Here is a 21883-nt window from a genome sequence, read left to right on the forward strand (position 1 = left end):
AAATTTATATTTTATCGTAAAAATACTTTTAACCTTTTAAAAGTTTCCATAATAATTTAAAATAACATAAAAATAAAAATGTTTAATTTCAAAATAGTTTTAAAAATACCTTTTAACATTTAATTTTTATAAAAAAAAAAATTTTAAAAATTATTATCGAGAATATATGAATCTCATAAATCTTCAATTTCAAGGGTATTAACGTAAAAAAATATTTAAACTTCTAATTTTTTTAGGGTATTAATGTACTTTCACAATTGGTTCGGTCCAAAAAATATTTTTATTAATTTAGTTTTTTATTTTTATTTTTGAAAGATAATAAAAGGCTTAATTTAATTAATTAATTAATTAATTTATCTTTTTTCTTTTTCTTTTTTGGTTAAGAAATTGAAAAGCCAAATATAATTAGTGGTTCACATTTGACCACGCACAAAAATTAAACATGACCTGAAAAAAGCTAGCCAATGGAAAAACAAGGCATTAGATAATAATAATAATAATTCAGAAATTAAAATATTACAGTTGGAAATGACACAGCACATTGCTGACTGGCTAGTTGCCACTTGGCTTTGTTTTAATTGGGTGAGTGCCAGGTCATGAAAATTCATTGACAAATAATACGTATTATAATTACACGTTGATTGTAATTAGTGGAAGATTAATTAAGAAAATGGGCATTCTAATTTACTTTAGACGGCCATACCCACTACTGTTCATAAATAATAATGAACACTCCTTGTGGCTTAGGTTAAGCGGCTCCACTTTTGAACCAAATTCGCCCCATAATTGAATTATTGTTGGAAGCTCGGTTCAAAATCCAACATTTTCTTGCATCCTCTGTGACATGGCTGTGTTACTTATTTTTCGCTTTTAAGAGTGAAGACTATTCCCACTTGTGAATGTTTGATTAATCCACCACACTTAAATAGTGTGAAAGTTATCTTATTTATAATCAAATGAATTACAAGGATGTGGAAATACTAATAAATGGAAATAACAATAAATGGAAAGATACCTATCATAATAACGCAAATATTAGATATTTGCCTTATAATAAAATATCAAATATAATATATATGGTAAACTATAATTTATTACTAAATATTCTTAACACCACTAATCAACACAAGTTTTGTTTTCACTCACATGTTTTCTAGAAAAATTATCAGTAGGTCATCGAACATAGTATTTCTCTTAATTTTAAAGTCTCTATGATTAAGTCGTCGAAAAGAAAGGTACACCTTATTAGTTAAGTCTTTTTTTAGTTATTCTATCCTTAGGATCATTATTATTTAGATGTGGTTCGGTTCATTCATGTATCCATCTTTACTCGAGCCTCACAAATATTCTTGTTCTTTCAAAAGTTGCAATATTAACTTTGACTTTTTATAAACATTTCAAAACTACATTTATAGTAGCAAATTTGTTACAATGTTAGTTGAAAAGTTGACATGACACAACATCGTTCATTTAGGCTTAATCTAGATTAGTGTCTTGGTTATCACACTGTCGACTTTTCATCCAACATTCTAACATATTTCTAGTGAGATCCCACATTAATTGGAGAGGGGAACGAGTGTTAGTGAAGACGTTAGACATTGAAAGGGAGTGGATTGTGAGATCCCATATTTGTTAGAACGAGTACAAAACATTCTTTATAAGATGTGGAAACCTCTCCTAAAAGTCTAAATAGGACCATATCTATTCGCGATGAGCTTGAAAATGTTTACCAATAATTTTAAATTAATGATGAAAAGTAGATAAGGTTTGATAGCTTATAGAATTGATAGAAGCCATGGAAGAAGGCTAATTAATTAGGATGACAATGCATTGACTCATTCTTCCACCCTCTAATTAAACCTTCAACTAAAATGAATTTGTGGGTACACAACTTTTAGAGGTCGGTTCCCAAATGGCTACAACTTAGGTCGGTTCCGAAATGGCTACAACTTAGGCAGAATGAGTTATTTCTATACATGAAGATACGAAGCATTCTTCATCTTTATCCGATTTTTTTTTTTTTTTGTTAGTGACCCGCCTATTCTTTATTTAAATAGGGATTCTATCTATATCTATAATTGTGAAATTGTGTTCTTGAACGATGTATCTATCGTTAATGGATGAATAAAAAGAAGGAAGAAACAAAGACATTTGATGAAGACCTAACTTAAGCATAGGTTTAATATATTATTACAAGGTGAGAGTTGGGAGGGCAAGGGGGTTGTGCGTCACAGGGCATAGACACAAATTTATAAAGGGTGGTGGAAATGTTGGTAAATGCATGCCAGGGGGCTATGCTTTTCCAATCTTATTAAATTTTGAGAGGCTAAGTTGTTGGGAGTCACCCATTTATAGAATTTATTTATACAAGGTCAACGTCGTTTCAAGAAGGGGTATCAAATACCAAATGGGTGTAGGCTTAAAATACTCATCCTATAGATTCAGAAGTATAGATACTCCCTCTCCCACAACAGGTTCATCGTTCATCGTCGACGACGATGAGCTGCCTCCCAATTTTTGCCATCAAACTTCTTAACCTCAACATGGGCCAACGTCCCAGGATGAACACATCTAAAACTGAGTGAAACCCCATCTGGGGTTGATCGCGAATGGTAAAAGGAAGTGATCCCACAAACTTTGCAAAACGTGTGCTTGGCAATATGAGTCCCAAAAGTGTAGGTGGAAACGAACTTGTCCGAGTCTCCTAAAAGCTTGAACCTTGCAGCCGGCACAGTGAAATGGGTGTTGCCTCTCATGTAGCAGTCCGAACAATTGCACTCCCAAGCTGTCACACTGGCCGCTGCTTCCACCTCCCATCTTATTCTCTTGCAGTGGCAGCCGCCTTTGTGTATCACCATCTCAGAACCCATTGTTGGTTGCTCAACACTGTGATCTTTATCCCATGGTTTATATGGACAACAACTCGTAAGTCACAGGTGAGCTGCCATTAAATTGCTTCGTGGAGTGTTTCCAACCCATCTTACGTGGAAATTAAACGAAACAGCCAACAATGCATGACTAATTTGTACCTTATGTTTTTATTTTAGTTCTTATTTTTAGAATTTAGAATTAATTGTGTGGATATTATAACCATTTTTAAAATTTATTATTTTTTATGCATACTATTTTAGGGTTAGAATCCGAGAATCATAAATCAATCCATTTTTTTAAAAAAAAAATTAATTTAATTTGAAATATTAAATATGATTCCGATGAGAAATATAAAAAGGGTAAGATTTATGCATCTGCTATTAAATTCCTAAAATTCTTGTTAAAGACAACCACAAATAACCTATCACATTCATAATTTATCAATGGTAGGCCCATTTTAAAGGGATAATATTCATCATTACATTTAGCATATGATATGTCTCAAATTGTGTAATAAGTAAATACGCAATTGAATGACCTATACCAACTACTAGTAAGCTCATTAATTCCTGCCAGCGTGACTATCAATAAAAAAAAAATAACAATTCAAATAATCCAAATTTACTGTTGTTAGACTAAATAAATTTTCAAATTTTTATTTTTAATTTAAGAAGAAATTAGATATTACAGTTAAATTTGCGGATTTAAGGGATGAAAAATTACAATTTACGGACCGATTATGAACTAAACTTACAGACCATCGAGTATGGCGGTGCACCACCGTCACGTTGGCCTTGGCTGTTGTTTTCCCGGCGACCGGACGAGGCTGCCAATAGCCACATCCTCAATTTTGCCGCACATCACCGACCGTCTGCGCCAAAAGCCACCAAATTTCTTGGGCTTAGTGGATTTCCTCTCAATTTCTCGGCCCAGATCCAAAATTTCAGATTCAAAGCTCCTAAGGCTAAAATTGTTACGATCAGTGGGGTCTAATAAATCAGATATGCCCCTAGAAATGCTCGCGACTTCGTAGCTGTCGAGAAGAGAATTATGCAGACAAGGTGTTTGTGAATTGTCCTGAATGAAAGTTTGGGCGATTCGTATGGCCTCGAGCCTGTAGCGAGAGGGCTTGGGGACAGAGACGGGCCTGGTGAGGCCGAATTCCCGCATGGGCTTGGATTCAGAGCCGGACCCATGATGGTACCATGCCCAGGCCGCCGCCTTCTCCGCCGCTAAGTCGTCGGCGGCGACAGTGGGTTGTGTCGGCGTTGGGCTCTTCCGGTCGGAGAAGGGGTTGAAGGAGAAGGATGGTAATGGCATGGGAGAAAGAATTAAGGGGTGTGGGAAGATTGGTTGGAATTTATGGGGATACGATGTTCCACGCTATTGGGTTTTAAAGACTTTACTTTTCTCAATCTTAAAACCCTATTCACATTTGGGTTTAACTTTTCTTAGTATCTCAATCATCAAACAGGTTTGATGATCAAAGTGGACAATATTATACTAGTTGTGAAAATCAGTGTTAGAACTCATCTAATTTTTAAGAACTCAGAATTAATCCAACTTAAATAAATTTATAATTCAACTCAAATCATATCATATGGATGAGATGGATTAATCTAGTTTTTTGAACCCTACAATAATTTTTGCTATTAGGAGTTGACAATGAATCCTGATCTACTAGAAGTGGCATGAACTAAAGGAGTTGACAATAACTAGACACGGTTTCATACCATTAAAGAACACTCACATGTTAGCTCCCTTTCAAAATCTCTGCCCCCGACAAGTTCCTCTCACTTTTTTTTTTTTTTTTATCCTATTTTAAAAATTATAAATGTTGTTGTAATAAAAATGTGTCTGAATATTTTAGTTGTCCAATGAAATTATTATTTAGGGTTGTTTCCCTATTTGGAAATGTTCCATGTCGCATAAGCTCACTGTTAGCAGTTCTCTTTAGTTTTTTAAAACATGTCTGTTAGGGAGAGGTTTCTATACCTTTTATAAACAATGTTTCGTTCTTCTTCCCAACCTTCAAAGCTCAACGTCCTTGTTAGCACTTGTTTCATTTTTCAATCGATGTGAGACCCTCAATCCACCCCTTTTGGATCTAATGTCCTTGTTAGCATATTACATCGTGTCCACTTCCCTTTAGGGCTCAGCTTTCTTGTTGGCACATTGTCTGATGTTTGAATTTGATACCATTTGTAATGACCCAAGCCCACCGCTAACAGATATTGTCCTTTTTGGGTCCTAGTGTTTGACATTGATACCATTTGTAATGTCTCAAGCTCATCGCTAGCAGATATTGTCCTCTTTGGGCTTTTCCTCAAGGTTTTAAAACGCGTATGTTACGGAAAGGTTACCACACCCTCCTAACAAATGTTTCGTTCTTCTCCTCAATCGATCTCACAATGATGCTCGTTCCCGTCTGGAGTCCAAACTTTCAATTGCTTTCTTTATCACCTTGTAGCCTCCCTTTTTCATGGACTTGGTCAACGTTTGTTTTATGACCTAGATCAAAATTCTAGGAACATAGTTTAGCTGGAAGTTGGGCCAAGAGTTTTGGGCCTGAAATCAGCCCAATAATGAAACTGAGATTTACACTACGACTCTAGCCCATTACATAATACGAAGGCCCAATAAGAGTGCGGCCCATGAAGCCGTCAGCTCTATGCTCCAGCTCCCGCTCCAGCTCCCGCTCCCGCTCGAATTCAAAACATGAAATCTCGGCAGCTCTACTTTCACTGGGGAGGGTAAGGGTAGATCATGGGAGTTTCTAAGAGAGAATCGCCTATGGCGGGAGAAATTATAGAAGCACAAGATCCATTGTCTCAGAAAATAGCGAAAATCCTCGACGAAGTTCGGTCATCAAACGCCACGCACAACCGCAAGCTCAAGGAGCTATGCGCTCTACGTTCGAAATCCATGTCTCCTTTGGAGTTCTTTACCGCGTTTTCCAAAACTCTGACCCCTCTCTTCAGTTTCAACCGCAGAATTTCCTCTGCTGAGCGTGTTGTCCGCTTCATTTCCCTTTTAGCTACTGCTAGAGACCCCAATTTTGCTTCGCATGCTGATGAGTTCTTGGATGAGTTTCTGAAGTTTCTTCTCGTTGCATCTGGCGCTGCAAATAAGTCTGTCAGGTTCCGCGCGTGCCAGATTGTTTCTGAGGTGTGATCCTAAATTACGTTGTAGTTTCTTGTTCGGAGTCGGAAAATTGATGTGGCGTTAGGTTTGCTTTTGTTTTTTGTTTTAATAGATCGTATGATCGAGTTATTCCTTGCTATATGTTAGCTGTCTAGAGCTCAATGCAATTGATTGGCACGATTGTGAAATAATTTGGAAATTTGAAATTTCTATCTGGCTGTGTTACATTTCATTTCCTTGTCTACTTGCTGCTTTAATCGATATGCTAGATTTTGTCTGAGAATCTGCAAACTAAAATTGGGAAGTCTACCCGAGGACTTTGAGTATTTTGGATAGTTTTGTTACTGCTAAAGTAAATTCGGGAATCCAGATATGTTTTCATATTTCAAGTGTCTGATTCTCTTGTTCATGGTAACTGTATTTAATTATTCGATTTACTTTACTGATTATTTATTCATACAACTCCTAGTTGACTGGTGGTAGGCTGTAGTTGAATTTCAACGTTGCTAATTTTCATTGTAACTTTATTGTTGACTGAGATTACGATTTATAGATCATCATACGATTTATAGATCATCATGCGGCTACCAGATGATGCAGAAGTCAGCAATGAACTCTGGGATGAAGTTATAGACCACATGAAGATACGAGTGCTGGACAAGGTTCCTTTAATCCGTATGTTTGCAGTTCGTGCTCTTTCACGTTTCGCAAATGATATTGAAAACAGTGACATCCTCAATTTATTTCTTGAGATGATCCCTGTGGAACAAAATGCGGTGAGTATTTTTAACTGGCTTAAATTGTTTTGGTATACATACAAACCTAACCCCACATATAGACCTTCTGTTTTTGTCACTTTGATGTGTTTCCCATTACTTTTTGCCTATAAAGAAAACTTTAAGCATCTGTTTGGTTGCCTGTGGCTATTCATCTACTCTTCCCTCCTTGATGGCTAAGGATGTATCATGTTGGTTGCACTTTGCGCATTCATAATTCGTTGATTCCTTTAAATAATATATTCAATCTTGTTTCACATTTACCAAATTGTTATAATTATATCAAGAAGAGTGCCTTCAATGCCAGTGGCTCAATTTAATTGTTTGCAGGAGGTCATGAAGACAGTTTTACTATCATTACCACCTTCTAATGCGACTTTGGAAGCGATAATCGATTGCACCTTGGATGTGAGTGAGTCTGTTCGCGAAGCGGCATATTGTGTATTGGCTAATAAGTTTCCGCTTCAAAGTCTCAGGTAAATTTGATTAGAGGGAAAAGCTTTACAGAATTTCTTATGTCTTATATTTAATCATGCAACCCCCTTCAGTTAATTTCTTCTCAGAGAGAATAAAGGAATGCAGTGGACTGAAAAGAGCTCCCCCTCTTTTCCTTTATTCTTGTTCTTATTATAATCCTAATCTATATAGGAAGACCCTTTATTTTCTTATACCCTTCGAATAAGGATCCAGGTTGGATGGGGATTTTTCCCCCCATCTTAGACACCTTTAACACTCTACTCTCCCTTACTAATCTGTGCAAGAATTATATTACTTAAATGCTTGTGTGTCTGCTTTTCTTAATAGCATCAAACAAAGAACGATAATTTTACAGAGAGGACTTGCTGATCGTTCTGAAGCTGTTTCAAAGGAGTGTTTAAAATTGATGTCGGACGAGTGGCTTAATAAATGCTTCCATGGAAATCCTGTAGAATTGCTCAAGTATCTTGATGTTGAAACCTATGAACGAGTTGGTGAATCTGTTATGGGGACTTTATTAGGAGTTCGTTTGTTGAAACTGCATGGTGATGAAAGTATCCAGCATTATATATTAACTTCCAGCTCTGGGATAGAAGGTTAGTGTATTGTTGATTGTCCAGTATCCAAATGCTTACGGTTTTTATATTTCTAATTGTACCTTTCCATGGGTTCCATATTAACCAATCTAACAATGTATCATTCTCGCGATTTCCTGGCATATGCCTATCATTTGATAGTTAGATGGCTCACAGGAGTTATTTTCTCAAACTCAGGAAACAATAAGGCTCACTGGAATTATTTTTATTTTTATTTTTATTTCTACTTTTTGGCTTCATGTGAATACATTGAATTAGAATCCCGTTACAACTCTGTAGTAAATGTTTCCAATTCGTTGCTTATTGAAGTGGTTGTATTCGCTGGAGGAATCGCCCTAGTGTGTGTGATTTAAAAACATTTATTGTTATTATTTTTATGAATAGTAAATTTTCTCATGTGATTTCAACCTTTCAATTGCTGCCCGGCTTATTTTCTCATTAAACTGGATTAAAGAATCTCATTGTGCTGTGAGTTGGGTTTTTGCATGTTGTAGTAACATGATGGTTCCCATTCTTGATATTAGGAGACTCACTACATTGCACTTCAAGAATACAATTAATGGAGCCGGAAGTTTCTCTTTACTGGAGAACCATTTGTAAGCATATTCATACAGAAGCACAGGTAAGTATATCTGTTGCATATCCCATCATTTATTTCTTGATTCGTGTTTGACGTACTCAATCTCTATGTGTACTAGCTGTAAATATTGGGTGAAAAATTCTTCTAGAGATTTGTAGGCTTGATGGAATTTTATGTAATTATAACTCTTTAAAGTTTAGAGGTCAGTTATATATTGTGATGAAAGTTTACAAACTAAATTTTAATTTAACCCTCAAATGCCATTGCTATTTTATTTTATCTTTATCTTTGTTATTATTATATTTATTTATCAACGCTCACTCTCAATACCCTCCCTGTTTTGTTGGATTTGTGTTTCAACACTTCAAATGCACGAACTTAATAAAGTTCCTGAAATTGAGCCATCCTCGGCAAGAGTTGTCGCGAAGATATGACAGCATACCAGACTTTATATCAGTTGCTAATTTGATATTTGTACACTGCTCTTCTGTAGGCAAAAGGTTCTGATGCTGCAGCTTCCATGGGTGCTGAAGCAGCAGTATATGCAGCCGAAGCATCTGATAGAAATGACCTTTTAGAGAAAAAATTTCCTGCCACAATTTCTGATTATGTAGGCTTAGTCAAAGCTCACATTAGTGCTGGTAAGATTTTTTCATAAATCAAGAATATTGTACATTTTTTGTTGCTAAGCAACCTAAAATGACTGTACTTTCAGGTTCCAGCTACCGATTTGCATCAAGACAGCTACTTTTGCTTGGTACGATGCTCGATTTTTCTGATGCTGCAAATAGGAAGGTTGCTGGTGCATTTCTGCAGGAAGTGTTGCATATGTTGCCAGATCATGAAGTGGACGATGATGGGAACTTGGTTGTTCTTGGGGTTGGAATCAATCTTCGAGGAGATAGAGATTGGGCAATTGCTGTGTCTGGATTGGTAAAGAAAGTCCATGCTGCTGCGGGTGAATTTGAAGAAATTGTTCTTGAGGTGGTTAAAGAACTTGCTCGACCATGCAGAGAGAGAACTGCAAATTGTATGCGGTGGATGCACTGTCTCGCCGTGGCAAGTCTTCTTCTGGAAAATGCAAAATCATTGAATTTTATTAATGGAAAAGACAGAGGACTTGCTCAACTACTGGAGTCGATATTGCTTCCAGGGGTAAAGTACATTTTGTAGACAGCGGTTTGATTTTGCATATTGCTCGATAATGACAACTGTTATTGCATACTGCAACTTTGAACCATGGTTGCCTATTTCAGTATATGATCGCTGCCCCATTTTATTTATATATATTTTTTCTTTTCTTTCTTTTTTTTATTTGACATATTGCCTGTAATTGATCCAATCAAACAATGGTTGGCTGGGACATGTTCTACTTTGTGGATTAGCCTAACATCTAAATATAATTCACTTTGGGCTATTACTATCACTACATACATAGAAGGGGAAAAAATCACTAATTGGAAATTAGTTGAATTATGAGATGTAGTGTTCATCTAGGTAAAGCTTCTCTCTTTTTGTGAAAGTCTGACATGTTTGCAACAATTGCATGAGTGGTGACATATGCAGCTTAGGAAGATGCCAATCCTTGCAATAGCCTCCAGTAGCTTGATTCATATTTTGACGTCATCTAGTTCAGAACTCATTTATCCAATTCACCAACTTTATTCATTTTGTATTGCAGGCAAAACATGTTCATTTAGATGTTCAGAGAATTAGCATCCGTTGTCTTGGCCTCTTTGGATTGCTAGATAAAAGACCAAATGAGAAAGTTCTAGACAGTTGAGGCATTCCTTCACTAAGGGGCTGACCCCAGTAAGCATAATGGCCTGCAAGGCATTATTTGATCTTGTAATGTGGCATGGTCCCCAGGAGGTTGACAAGGCTCTGGAACAAGACCACTCCCTGCAGTCTTCATTTGATAAGATATCTTTTAGTTCTATAAATTTATCTGAAGCAGATGACAGTTTGACTGTGGGTTCACTTGATCTTTTATACTCTGGACTTGACAACAGAGAAAGGTACAGCTCTTCAGCAACCAATGAAATTGAGTCCGTTCAAACCATTGTTGCAGAGGGCTTTGCTAAGGTTCTTCTTCTGGGTGCAAACTATCCAAGCATACCAGCATCTCTGCATCCTCCGCTCCTAAGCAAGCTTGTAAATATTTATTTTTCAAGCGAGAAAGACTTCGAGAGGTGGTTCCTTCTGCAGCTATATTTTCCAACAATTTACCCTTAAAATTTAAAAACATTTAAGACGTCAATTGATCTTGTCTTAAATCAGGTTGAAACAATGCCTCTCTGTATTCTTTGAGCATTATCCATCCCTTGCAGTTGCTCATAAGGTTAGGGAAGTTTAACTTCAAATGAATATCGTTTACACATGAAAGGCTTGAAATTTTAATTTCTCTTCTAAGTGGTATGCAGAGGTGGATATCTGAGGCTTTTGTCCCAGTTATGCGTTCAATGTGGCCAGGCATTAACGGTAATATTGGAGGTTCTGCTGTTGAGGTGGGAAACATGCGCAAACTTGTGGTCCAAGCATCACGTTTTATGCTGCATATGATGCAGGCTCCTTTATATGTGAATGATACTGAAAGGAAGGATGAAGATGGGTGTTTGGGAAATCAGGAAGTCTCTGACAGTATTAGAAAACCTCCTCTTGAATGCAGCGAAGAGGCACTTGCCATTCGAACAGCCGTAGAGGTAATTTTAGCTTGTTTGAGGTGCATGCATGTGGATTTCGATGTGTTTAATGCCTAATCTTGAGCGCTGATTGATAGTTCAAATTATTCCTAACTGCGTTATCTTAAGCAAAAGTGTAAACTGATGGAGTTGGGTGGGATCAATAGCCTTCTTCAAGATATTGTATACTTGTTCCATCCATCTAGGGGGTCTAGTCTCGAGGAGGAATCAGTTTAATGTAGGCTTGTAGCTAGGTCAAGTATAAACTATGTATGTTCCTGCTCTCTCCTATTACTGTCTGTCTGTCTGTCTCTCACACTATTATCTTTCTATATCCCTTGCACTCTGTCCCTTTGTCTCGCTCCCGCTCTATACCTTTCTGCTACTACTCTTCTCTCACTCTCATCTGTCACCCAGTGAGCTTTGCCTCCCTTTCTTTCAATCTCTCTTTGGGTCATGAATTTGATCTCAAATCAAATCTTAATGTCTCATCATTATTGAATTATGTTTGTTTTAGATACTCTGCTCTATTTTCTTTATCTCGTGCTTCATAATATTTAAGTTATGAGTGTCACCTGACTGAAGTTCTTAGTTGAATAATTTTGAATTGTACTAACTTGAATATTCTGTCTATTTGCTTACCATCTTTGTTTTTCTTTTACTTTTTTTTTTCATTATTGCCTAAAATTGTAAAAAATCGTGCCAAAGTGCAGTAATTCTTGAAATAAGTAATGAGATATGATGTTTCAACTCTTTTTTTCTTTTTCTTTTCCTGTTGCGTCTAGTTGAATTTTGGGGTTTTCTGACTTGTTAACATTTGATTGATACTTCTTTAAGGTTGCAAGCTTCTGTGGGAAGAAGACGCCTGCACAAAAGTCATATGTTTCTGCTTTGTGTCGGGTACTTGTGTTGCTTCATTCTCGCCCATCGGAACAAGGTGCCATTAGGATAATGAGAAGACTACTATGTTATGTGGTTGAAACTGCATCATCAGAGAAGGGTCTTGTCAAGGAGTTAAAGCGGATGGGGGAGCATCTCACAGCTATTGACAAACAACCAGATCTTGAAGAGGATCAAACTCATCTAATTTTAGGTAAATGTTTTTACTTATCCGCCTACTGCTTCTTGGTTTGGCAACAGTTCAAAAGGTCTCCAAACAAACAAACACTTTATTAAGTTATATTCACTGCGTAACGAGTCCATACAGCTTATCTATTGCTTCATCACATATATTTTTATTGTGGAGTTCCGTGAATTCTAACATCTTTTTGCTATTTTCTATTTTCGCATTCTTCTAAGAATTGGGAGAGGTGGGAGGCCCTCTAAACTTCGTTTGGCACCGTGTTATCTGATTATAAATAAAAATTGTTGGGCAAGGCCTATCAAAATAGTAGTCCTAAGCAACACTTATTCCAATTTCATTCATTCTCATTCACAGGCATCTCGAGTCTTCATCTTCCGATGAAGCCATGTCGCCCACCTCTATCCCCCATGTTAATGGGACAACCGGTACACGCTCACAGAGAGCAAGCAAAACTTTGGCATTGACTAAAATTACAAATAGGGCACTTAAGCTCAACAATGTAGTTGACGAGGAACACGAAGACAAAGACGAGGATGATAATGAAGACGATGATGGTGAAGATTCCGACGTGACGGAGGAATACTAATCCTCGTTACCATGATAGTTTTCTCCAATGTTGTATGTAAGGCATATATTATTGGATTAATATGTAGCATCAGTTGTATTATTGTACATAGAGGAGTTAGAAAAATTATATGCTTGGCTTGTAAAATGAATGCACAAGTAATTGAATTATACGATATCTTAGTTGCTTGCTCATTATAATTTTACCAGTTCAATGGTAGAAGCCCTTTATAGGATGGGGTCCTTGATATTGGAATGGAAGTATGTGGGTCAAATATGAACAGACAAATCAAGTGTGCTGCCGGAATCAAACATTTATGGCCTTTCACATCTGGCTGGTTGAACATTTGTGGTGCATTTCTTTCATTTCTTAATGGTCTTTTTTTTAATATATATTTTTTAAAAATATACCTTTTAATTCTCGAGCGAACATATTAATATAATTTACCTGGCGTGACATATGAAAGTTCATGTATCATATAACATAGTTCTATAACATAATATAAATATTTTATAAATAATTTCTATCCCTAGAGAAAAGAAAAGTAAAACTAAGATGATTATTAATTATTATATCTTAACAAAAATTTTCAATTAAACGATTTCTAAAAAATGACGGTGGAGCTAATTATGTGCGGTGTTTAACACTAATGTTGAAAATTTAAAGGCTCGATCTTTCTTAAGCCTACTTACCTTTGCCGTGACGTAAAGTCGTAAACAATAATATAAAATAAAAACCTATTTTCATATGCACATGCATTGATTGACTAATAGATTTATATTGACTTCTCAAGATCTTCGCATTAAATACAAATAAAATAAAAAAGTTGTAGAAACCCACATTGATATGATTTAAAAACATTAACCCGAAACCCAACATATGGCCGACCATTCATGTTTATGGCTTGTTTTTATTTTTAAAATTAACATCTTTTTTAAAGAATTTTTTCAACTCTGGCTGTGGGGTTCGAGCCCACACGCACTTATGTGCACAGAAGATCTCAAGTCTTCTCCCTTAACCACTTGAACAAACCAACTAATTTACTTCATTAAAATTAATTTTAAATAAATTAAATTAAATGAATTCGCATTCGAATACAAAATCCATCTCGAGGTTTTACCTGAATCTCACGTCAATGATGGAGACCCTAGTATATGTTGACACATTTTTTTTCTTTTACCGTTTTTAATGAGAAATCTGTCCAAAAGTTTTCCTGAAATCTCAAGTAAATCTCAGGTTAAAAATGATGGTAAAGATAATAAAAATATCTTGACATATGTCTTTATTCCATTAATTTTTTTTTGTAATAAAGTTTTATATTACTCGAATAAATTAGATTAATCTCATTTATCTAAATTTCTCAATTACCATATAAATTACTTTGATGTAAATTACCAAATTGGTTAAACAATTTAAATAGATCAATCACATTATGAACATACTTAACGTAATCAAATAAAATTTAAGTAATTTAACTCAGTATTTTTTTAGGCATAATTTTTTTAGATAGAGTTCAATTGTTTTTTATTTTTTAAATTTATGAATTTTTAATTAATTACTAATTACTCGATTAATGATCTTAAGTAAATTATTAAGCATTTGTATTGTTAATCATATTAAAAATTGATCCATCTAATTACCACATTCGTCCATAACCATTCTAAATGTATGTCGGTTCAATTGGATCTTAGCCGATCCATAGGTTAACCAATCACGACTCATGAGTCAGCTATGGATCAGCCACAACGAGCTTCAACCTCCTCTCCTTAACTTTTAGATTCTAAATCACTACAATTTTTAGACTTGATTTAACTAATTGGATTCACGCAGCTTTATTTCAATTTTCAATCATACAAAAGATTAACTTATGTCTATAATTTATTTCAACGCAAAATATATTCGTAAAATTCTAAAAAAAACTAAAATTAAAAAAAAAAAAAAATTAAAACGTGTTTCGAGATATTTTATATAACTTAACTCAAAAGCAATGGGTTTTCAACGGCTAAATTTGATGACTCATTAATTTGAACAGAATAAAAAAAAAAGTAATAATAAAAATAATGCTATTTTTTCCAATATTTTAAAATTAAAAAAATTAAAAAATTATATACACATTTGGAAAAGTAGATTTATTGAACTAAAAATAGAATATTTTCCGTTCTAGAATTTATGTTAAATTTAATCAAATTTTAACATTAAAGTTTGATTCCAATTCATTATCCTTTCCCCAAATTTTAAAAGAGAAAGCATCTAAAAATAAATTAAATATGCTTTCAAATAAATGTTTATAACGTGTTGGAAATAAGTTAGTGAAAATAATGTTTTTTTTTGGTAATTAATAATTAAAAATTTTATGTAATGTATATTTAAATTTCTTATATGGTTAATTCCACTCATATTTATTATTTATAATTTTCTTAATTTATTTTTCCATTAAAGTTGACCCTATTTCTACAATTTTTTGATTAATTGATTTAGAATTTTCTATTTCTTGTAGTGATCGAATTTATTAACGTGGACTATTGAACAATAATTAAGAAGATAATTTTTTTATAGAAAAATTATTGGATTATAAATATTATATATATATTTTAAACATAAATATTCCAACTATTTCAGAACGTATTTAAATATGAAAGTCGCCGTTAAAAAAAAAAACCATTTTTTCTTTCTTAAATACTAAAAAAGGAAATAGTTTCTAAAAATTACTCAACTATTTGTTAAATAATGTCTTATTATTCGGATAATTGAACATTATGCTATAAATGGAAAATAATAATAATAATAATAACAATAATAAAAAAAATTAAATTAATAAAAATTCTACACTTTCCATAATATCCCTAAACTTTAAAAAATCTTAAAAAATATATTTTTTTTCATAAGAAAAGTTTTTGGATGAAAATGGTTTAATTTTAAAAATATTATTTTACTTTCAAAACGGTTAAAAAATATATTTTTAACTTAAAAAAAAGTGAAAATTTCATCAATATTTTTAAAATTTTTTACAAACTTAAAAAATACCTTTAAATCTTTTTAAAAATTTTAAAATACGTTTAAACTTTTAATTTTTTTTTTTTTTAACAAATACTCTTAGTATCACATTTCAAAAATACTCGTGAACTTTTAAAATTAACATTTTGAAGATAATCGGTAAATTGATGAGAATTTTAAATTTTTTTTTTATAAAGGTAAATAGTGTTAATCCTACTCGTAAAATTTTAAACATAGTTCAAGAGTATTTTTTAAAACAATAGTATTTTAAAATAAAATATTAATTATTTCTATCTAAAATTAATAGATTTTTTTGAGATTTTTTTAATTTAAGGATATTATTGAAAATGGTATATATTTACTTAATTTATTTTTGAATGAGTGAAGTTAATTTTATATATTTAATTGGAGAAAAAAAATTAATTAAAAAAAATAAATCAATTTTATAGCATTTTTTAAATAATTATAATTTATTCGTATAAAATAGGAATCTAATATGGAAAGATTCCCACTAATTAAATCCCAACAAAAAGTAAAATTAATACGATTTGCAGGCCAATACATTAATGATTTTAAAATTTTGAGTAAATAATTAAGTAATAATTGAAATATAAAATATATTATTAGGAGGAAAATAGAAAAAATAAATAATTAATAAATAGAAAATGGTATATATAACGTAAGGAGTGACGGTGCCGTCCAAATTAGAAGCCAACCGAATCAGAACATGTAACTCAGATTCTCTCCCGTTTCCATTTAAACACTTTGTTTATTTAATTAAAAACTTCCAGAATAATGCCCCAAAATTAATATTATATTACCAATAATTTATTCAATAATAATAATAATAATAATAAATCTAAAAATTATTAAAATCTTGTTATTATTCACGATCTCTGTTATAAACGTTTGAAGTAGGTTGAGTTTGGTTGTGAATCTTATTTTCGAGTTTGTCGAGTGTACTTGACTAAAAGAAGTTTTAACCCACAAATCTACCTGATATAAAATTCAAATCCACTGCTTTCCACACACTTATAAAAAATGATTCGTTCTCTTCCCTAACTGATGTGGGATCTTACAGTCCACTTCTCTTCAAGGCCGAGCGTTCTTTGTGCCACTCGTTCCACTCTCCAATCGATATGAGACCCCCAATCTACGCGTTCTTTCTCGCGTCTGCTAGAGAGAGGTTTCCACACCCTTATAAAAGAATTCTTTCTTCTCCTCACCAACCGACATGGGATCTCATACAACTCAACTTAGACCGAAAAATAATTTAACCCAACTCTTACAATTTGAGTTAGATAGTCTAGATTGTTTGAATGATCGAGTCATATAAACATTCTTAAATAGGTCAAACAACCTAACTTATTTACATTTAAACTAGCTCCATAGAACGTTAATATGAATAGCACAAGACACCAAACACCGAACACCGAACATTTAAATTTGATATAAGTAAAAGAATATTACGAAAAGATGCGTATGAATTTGATAACTTTTTCCTCTTAATGTTTTAAATGTTTTAAAGGCTTCTCTTTTTGGATATTGTATTTATAGGAAGAAGAAAGGTGTAAGCTTTGATTGGCGCATGCCATGGAGGTTCCATATTAACTCCACAATATCATCAAATTAATAAACCCTATGTTTGGTTTTACCTAATTCATTCAATTCCCTTCTAGTGAATATCTTACTAAGCATTCACTTTATTTGTATATAAACGTTCATCTTTCTCGCTAACACGTAACCAATAATCTTTTAAACTTCTAAAAATGAAAATACGTATACAATGGTTAGGTTCCGTTCCATAATTATTCAGTTTTTTTTTTTTATGTTTTTCAATTAAACACTTATTTAAGGAATGCTTTGTTCCGCTCTCCAACCAATATGAGATCTAACAATCCACCCCTCTTGAGACCCTGCGTCAGGCACATTGCCTAGTGCATAGCTATGATACCATTTATAATAGTTCAAGTTCGCCACTTATAGATATTGTATGTTTTAGAACGCGTTTACTAGAGAGAGGTTTTCATGTCCTTGCAAAGAATGTTTCGTTTCTCTCTCCAATAGATGTGAGATCTAAGAACATAGTTTGTGATGCTTAAATAAGGAAAAAACTTTTGATAGTTACTGCATATACTAACAAGGTGCACATTTACTTTTGTGGCTTAGTCCTAAAAACTTGTGAGATCCCACATTTACTGTCGAAATATCTCTCTAGTAGACATATTTTAAAATTGTGAGTCTTACGGTAATACATAATGACAATATCCACTAGTGGTGGATTTGAGCTGTTATAAATGGTATCAGAGCTAATCACCGGGTGACTGCAATCATGAGACTGACGGCGATACATAACGAGCCAAATCAGACAATATTTACTAATTTGACTTTGGCTTCTTAATGCCCATTTATCATTCACACCTTACCAAAATAAATAAACAATACTCTATTACATATTAAATAAATAAATTAGACCTATGAAAAAAAAAAAAAAATTAATTACTAGGATACAAGATTTCAATCCCGAGCTATTCCACCTGTGTTTCGAAATAGATTTTGAGCTCCATCGTCGTACTTATTGTATGCGTATGCATATCTAATCTAACGGAGATTATTTACTCAATATTTTAAACATTCAACCTTTATTATTTAAAAAAAATTATATTTAAATTGTATCAGATGATGTAATTTAGTACGGATGTATTCTTCATTAATTTTCTTGTTTTCGAATTCTTGCTTTTGAATTGTCAACCAAATATGTATTAGAGATTACAACTTGTAACTTAACTTTACACCTACGAGGGAATCTCGTTCAACAGAGAAAAAGATAAAATATCTAAAAAAATCTACACGAACAAAGAAAAGAGATAGCAACACGCTAATCAATTTACACATGTTCTAATAAATTTCTAGTTCATGACCGAGTATTGAAAAGAATTGAAGTTACCCCTTAAATTGGATTTGGCTATTATAAAAGGGACCATTTGGGATGCGGTGTTTGTTCAAGGGATGTCCACAAAATCTGAATCCACAATGGTTGTTTAATTACAGAATTGCCCCAATTCTTCATCCCAACTCTTATCTCTATTTTCTTTTTGCTTGTTTTCTTCTCTTTTGGAAAGTTAATTTTTGTTCCTTTCCCATATGTTCTTGCCTGTTTCTTCCTTTTTAAGCAATTTCTGTTTCGATTCCAAACCCCACCCACAACAACACACATTATCGCCGAGGTTTCTCAACACAACATGGTTGCTGCTGCTGCTGGTTTGGTTTCTCGTACTGGAAGGCATTTGCAGCGTTACGATATCAGGGGTCGCCGCCAAGTTGTCGGGTAATTACCTCTGTTTCATGGAGAAATTGGGGTTATCTGTGCTGTTCTTGTTGATTTCTTTGAATTTTGGTTTGTTCCCCTAAAACCCTTTTGAAATTATATTGGAAGAAACACAGTTTTGGATAGAACTTGGATGATTCATTGATTGATTGGGTTGGATTAATCCTTTTCTTTATGGGTCCCTTCAGAAATCGATGGGTCTTAGTCTACTGCATGTGGCTACCAATAAAAACCCAAATTTAAAGCAATTTTTTGTTGGTAAATTTTGCAGATGCATTCCTTATAGGTACAAAACTACTAACAAAAGTGCTTTGGATAATATAGAGGAATTGGAAGTTCTTGTGATCAGCTCACAGAAAGGGAAAGGCATGTTGTTCCCAAAGGTAAACATTACATATTCATTATATGTATATATATATATGTATGTATTCATTATGTGCAGAAAGTTAAGGTTTTAATGAAAAAATTTACAGGGTGGTTGGGAAACTGATGAATCTATTACTGAGGCTGCTTCAAGAGAAACTCTGGAGGAAGCTGGTGTTAGGGGAATTGTTCAGGTTTGTATCTCTCTTTTTTTGTTTCTTGAATTCAGCTCGAGGTTTATGTGGTTTTGGTAAGATTTGGAACGTTTAGAGTCGGTTTACGATGATTTGTACGTGTGAGATCCTACATTGTTTGGAGAGGGGAACGAAGTATTCTTTAGAAGTGTGTGGAGACCTCTCCCTAATAGATGCGTTTTAGAATCTTGGGGGAAACTCGGAAGGGAAAGTCCAAAGAGGACAATATCTGCTAGCAGTGAACTTGGGGTGATTCGTACTTGTGAGATCCTACGTTGGTTGGAGTGGGGAATTAAACATTCTTTATATATAAGGGTGTGAAAACCTCTCCATAACATACACGTTTTAAAAATCTTGAGGAAAGTCTAAAGAGGACAATATCTGCTCACTAGTAGATGCGTTTTAAAATCTTGAGGGAAAGCCCATAAGCGAAAGTCCAAATAGGACAATATCTGTTAGCGGTGGACTTGAGCTGTTACAGTACACAAGAGTTTTGATTTAGAATATGAAATCGGACATGATGGGTTGGACTTTTTCGAGGGCGAAAATTTGCTGTTTCTAGTTTTTTTTGTTGACTTTTGAAGATTTTCTTCTAGATCCAGCAGGAGCTGTTTTTTTCTAAGTTTACCTTATTTGATGCAATCCGAAAAACAGTCAACTGTTTCTTGTTTCTTGTTTCTTGTTTCTTGTTTCGGATCTTATGGTTTGATGGTGTGAATTCTCGACTCGAACTATGGTTTGCAGAGTGAATTAGGAAGTTGGAGTTTCAAGAGCAAAACCTATGACACTTTCTATGAAGGATACATGTTTCCATTGCTTGTCAAGGAGCAGCTTGAGTTTTGGCCCGAAAAGAATTTTCGACAACGAGTTTGGGTAAATACTCACTTCCCCAATCCATATACCGTCACGAACTCCCTGTTAAAAACTCATCTAATACTTTTTGGTACTCGAATCTTTTACTTATTATAGATGAGCGCTCACGAAGCTCGAGAGGTTTGCCAGCATTGGTGGATGAAGGAAGCATTGGATGCATTGGTGGGACGGCTTTCGTCGCAAAAGAAGCAACAGATTGAAAAAGTGATGCCGTGCTCGTTGAGCTAGCGGCGATGGAGGAGGTCGTGTTTCGTCTCTTGTCGTTACGGTTTTCTTGTAAATAAGAATTTGGTGAAAGGCTACAGTTGCAGAGAAGAAGAGTAGTGAAAAGGAGATGGTTAATTAGGAAGATTATTAAAGTGAAGACGAAAGGGAAGAGATTTTCTAGTTGTAGAATCATGCAGCTCAAGAACAGAACAAAAAATACACCGCAGGATGTCTGATTGAGGTAATAGAAACCTTTTTTTCTCCGAAGAACAGAGATTTGATTCTTATCAGAATCTCTGTTTTTTTGTTTTTAGAGTTTCAATCAGACTCTCCCAAAGTGTAATGATTATTCTTCTTCAATTTTACAATCAAACAATATTTCTTAAGAAAGAAAAGATTACTTAAATCTCGTTCTTCAGAACTTATAGTTTCGAATCGTTTTTCTTTAAGAAAAGCATCATGAATGTATCTCATATTTTTTTTCGTGTCTTGTCATCTTGTTTGTCATCTTGTATGTGCTCTAACATTTCTTCTACAATCGTAGTCTTTAGAGCAAATTCTCAATTTGCGCAAGGTGCCATCAACATCCCTCTCTAGAAGCGTAATTTTATGTTCGACTATGACCTTCCAAAGGTGTTGTCCTTGTAGATAGGACATCATGTATATTGGCCACATGTTATAGTGGTTGCTATTGAGTTTCTTGATTTCTCAAACGATTCGGAGATCATCTATCGTATCGACAGTGCTTTAGTAATATCAAATAAGCTAGGAGAGTTACCGACTAAATTTTTAAAATTTTAATTTTGTATCTAATAAATTCTTGACATATTCAATTTGTGTCGGACTTAATAATATTATTATATTTATAATTAGATTCCATAAAAAATAAAAAAAAAATAAAAAAAAACTTTACATTTTGCATCACATAATCCAAACAACTTTAATTCCATTGTTTTCTTGTGTAACAATATGTCACGGGACATCTTTTTTATATGTGCTTTTCTTTTCTTTCCTTTATTTATTTATTTTTCTTTAGAATAATAATAATAATAATAATGTTGAAAATAATTGAGCTCCAAAAAAGTTGACTAAGTTACAATGAAGGCATTAAAATTGTGTGAGGCTGGCGGCTTATGTAACTGACCCATAG

General features: G+C 33.8%; 3 protein-coding genes and 1 pseudogene across 3 annotated transcripts; 2 read left to right on the top strand and 2 right to left on the bottom strand.

Annotated features, from left to right (window-relative positions):
* Positions 1-2410: 2410 nt before the first annotated feature.
* On the bottom strand, positions 2411-3044 carry LOC111486915 (annotated as a pseudogene).
* A 610-nt stretch (positions 3045-3654) lies between these two features.
* Positions 3655-4191, bottom strand: LOC111487585. The gene has a single exon (XM_023135035.1). It carries the CDS (start codon positions 4189-4191, stop codon positions 3655-3657), a length of 537 nt encoding a protein of 178 aa, XP_022990803.1.
* Positions 4192-5619: 1428 nt separating this feature from the next.
* LOC111487694 (condensin complex subunit 3-like) lies at positions 5620-12974 on the top strand. Its single transcript, XM_023135191.1, is given in 13 exon segments — positions 5620-6039; positions 6588-6791; positions 7122-7267; positions 7596-7864; positions 8389-8486; positions 8938-9085; positions 9160-9599; positions 10126-10213; positions 10216-10636; positions 10725-10785; positions 10868-11146; positions 11963-12218; positions 12564-12974. Coding segments are annotated over 13 exon segments (2922 nt in total). The 5' UTR covers positions 5620-5637; the 3' UTR covers positions 12674-12974.
* Positions 12975-18736: 5762 nt separating this feature from the next.
* Positions 18737-21113, top strand: LOC111487703 (nudix hydrolase 18, mitochondrial-like). Its single transcript, XM_023135200.1, has 5 exons — positions 18737-19096; positions 19368-19479; positions 19570-19653; positions 20398-20526; positions 20623-21113. Exons 1-5 carry the CDS (start codon positions 19011-19013, stop codon positions 20752-20754), a joined length of 543 nt encoding a protein of 180 aa, XP_022990968.1. The 5' UTR covers positions 18737-19010; the 3' UTR covers positions 20755-21113.
* The last annotated feature ends 770 nt before the right edge of the window (positions 21114-21883 follow it).

The sequence above is a fragment of the Cucurbita maxima genome, unplaced genomic scaffold, assembly GCF_002738345.1.
Source record: "Cucurbita maxima cultivar Rimu unplaced genomic scaffold, Cmax_1.0 Cma_Scf00012, whole genome shotgun sequence".
Lineage (NCBI taxonomy): Eukaryota > Viridiplantae > Streptophyta > Magnoliopsida > Cucurbitales > Cucurbitaceae > Cucurbita > Cucurbita maxima.

Coding starts and splice junctions, on each gene's coding strand:
- LOC111487585 (XM_023135035.1), bottom strand. CDS start 4,191: ATGCCATTACCATCCTTCTCCTTCAACCCCTTCTCCGACCGGAAGAGC.
- LOC111487703 (XM_023135200.1), top strand. CDS start 19,011: ATGGTTGCTGCTGCTGCTGGTTTGGTTTCTCGTACTGGAAGGCATTTG. Junction 19,097..19,367: donor GGTCGCCGCCAAGTTGTCGG/GTAATTACCTCT, acceptor TAAATTTTGCAG/ATGCATTCCTTATAGGTACA. Junction 20,527..20,622: donor ATTTTCGACAACGAGTTTGG/GTAAATACTCAC, acceptor TACTTATTATAG/ATGAGCGCTCACGAAGCTCG.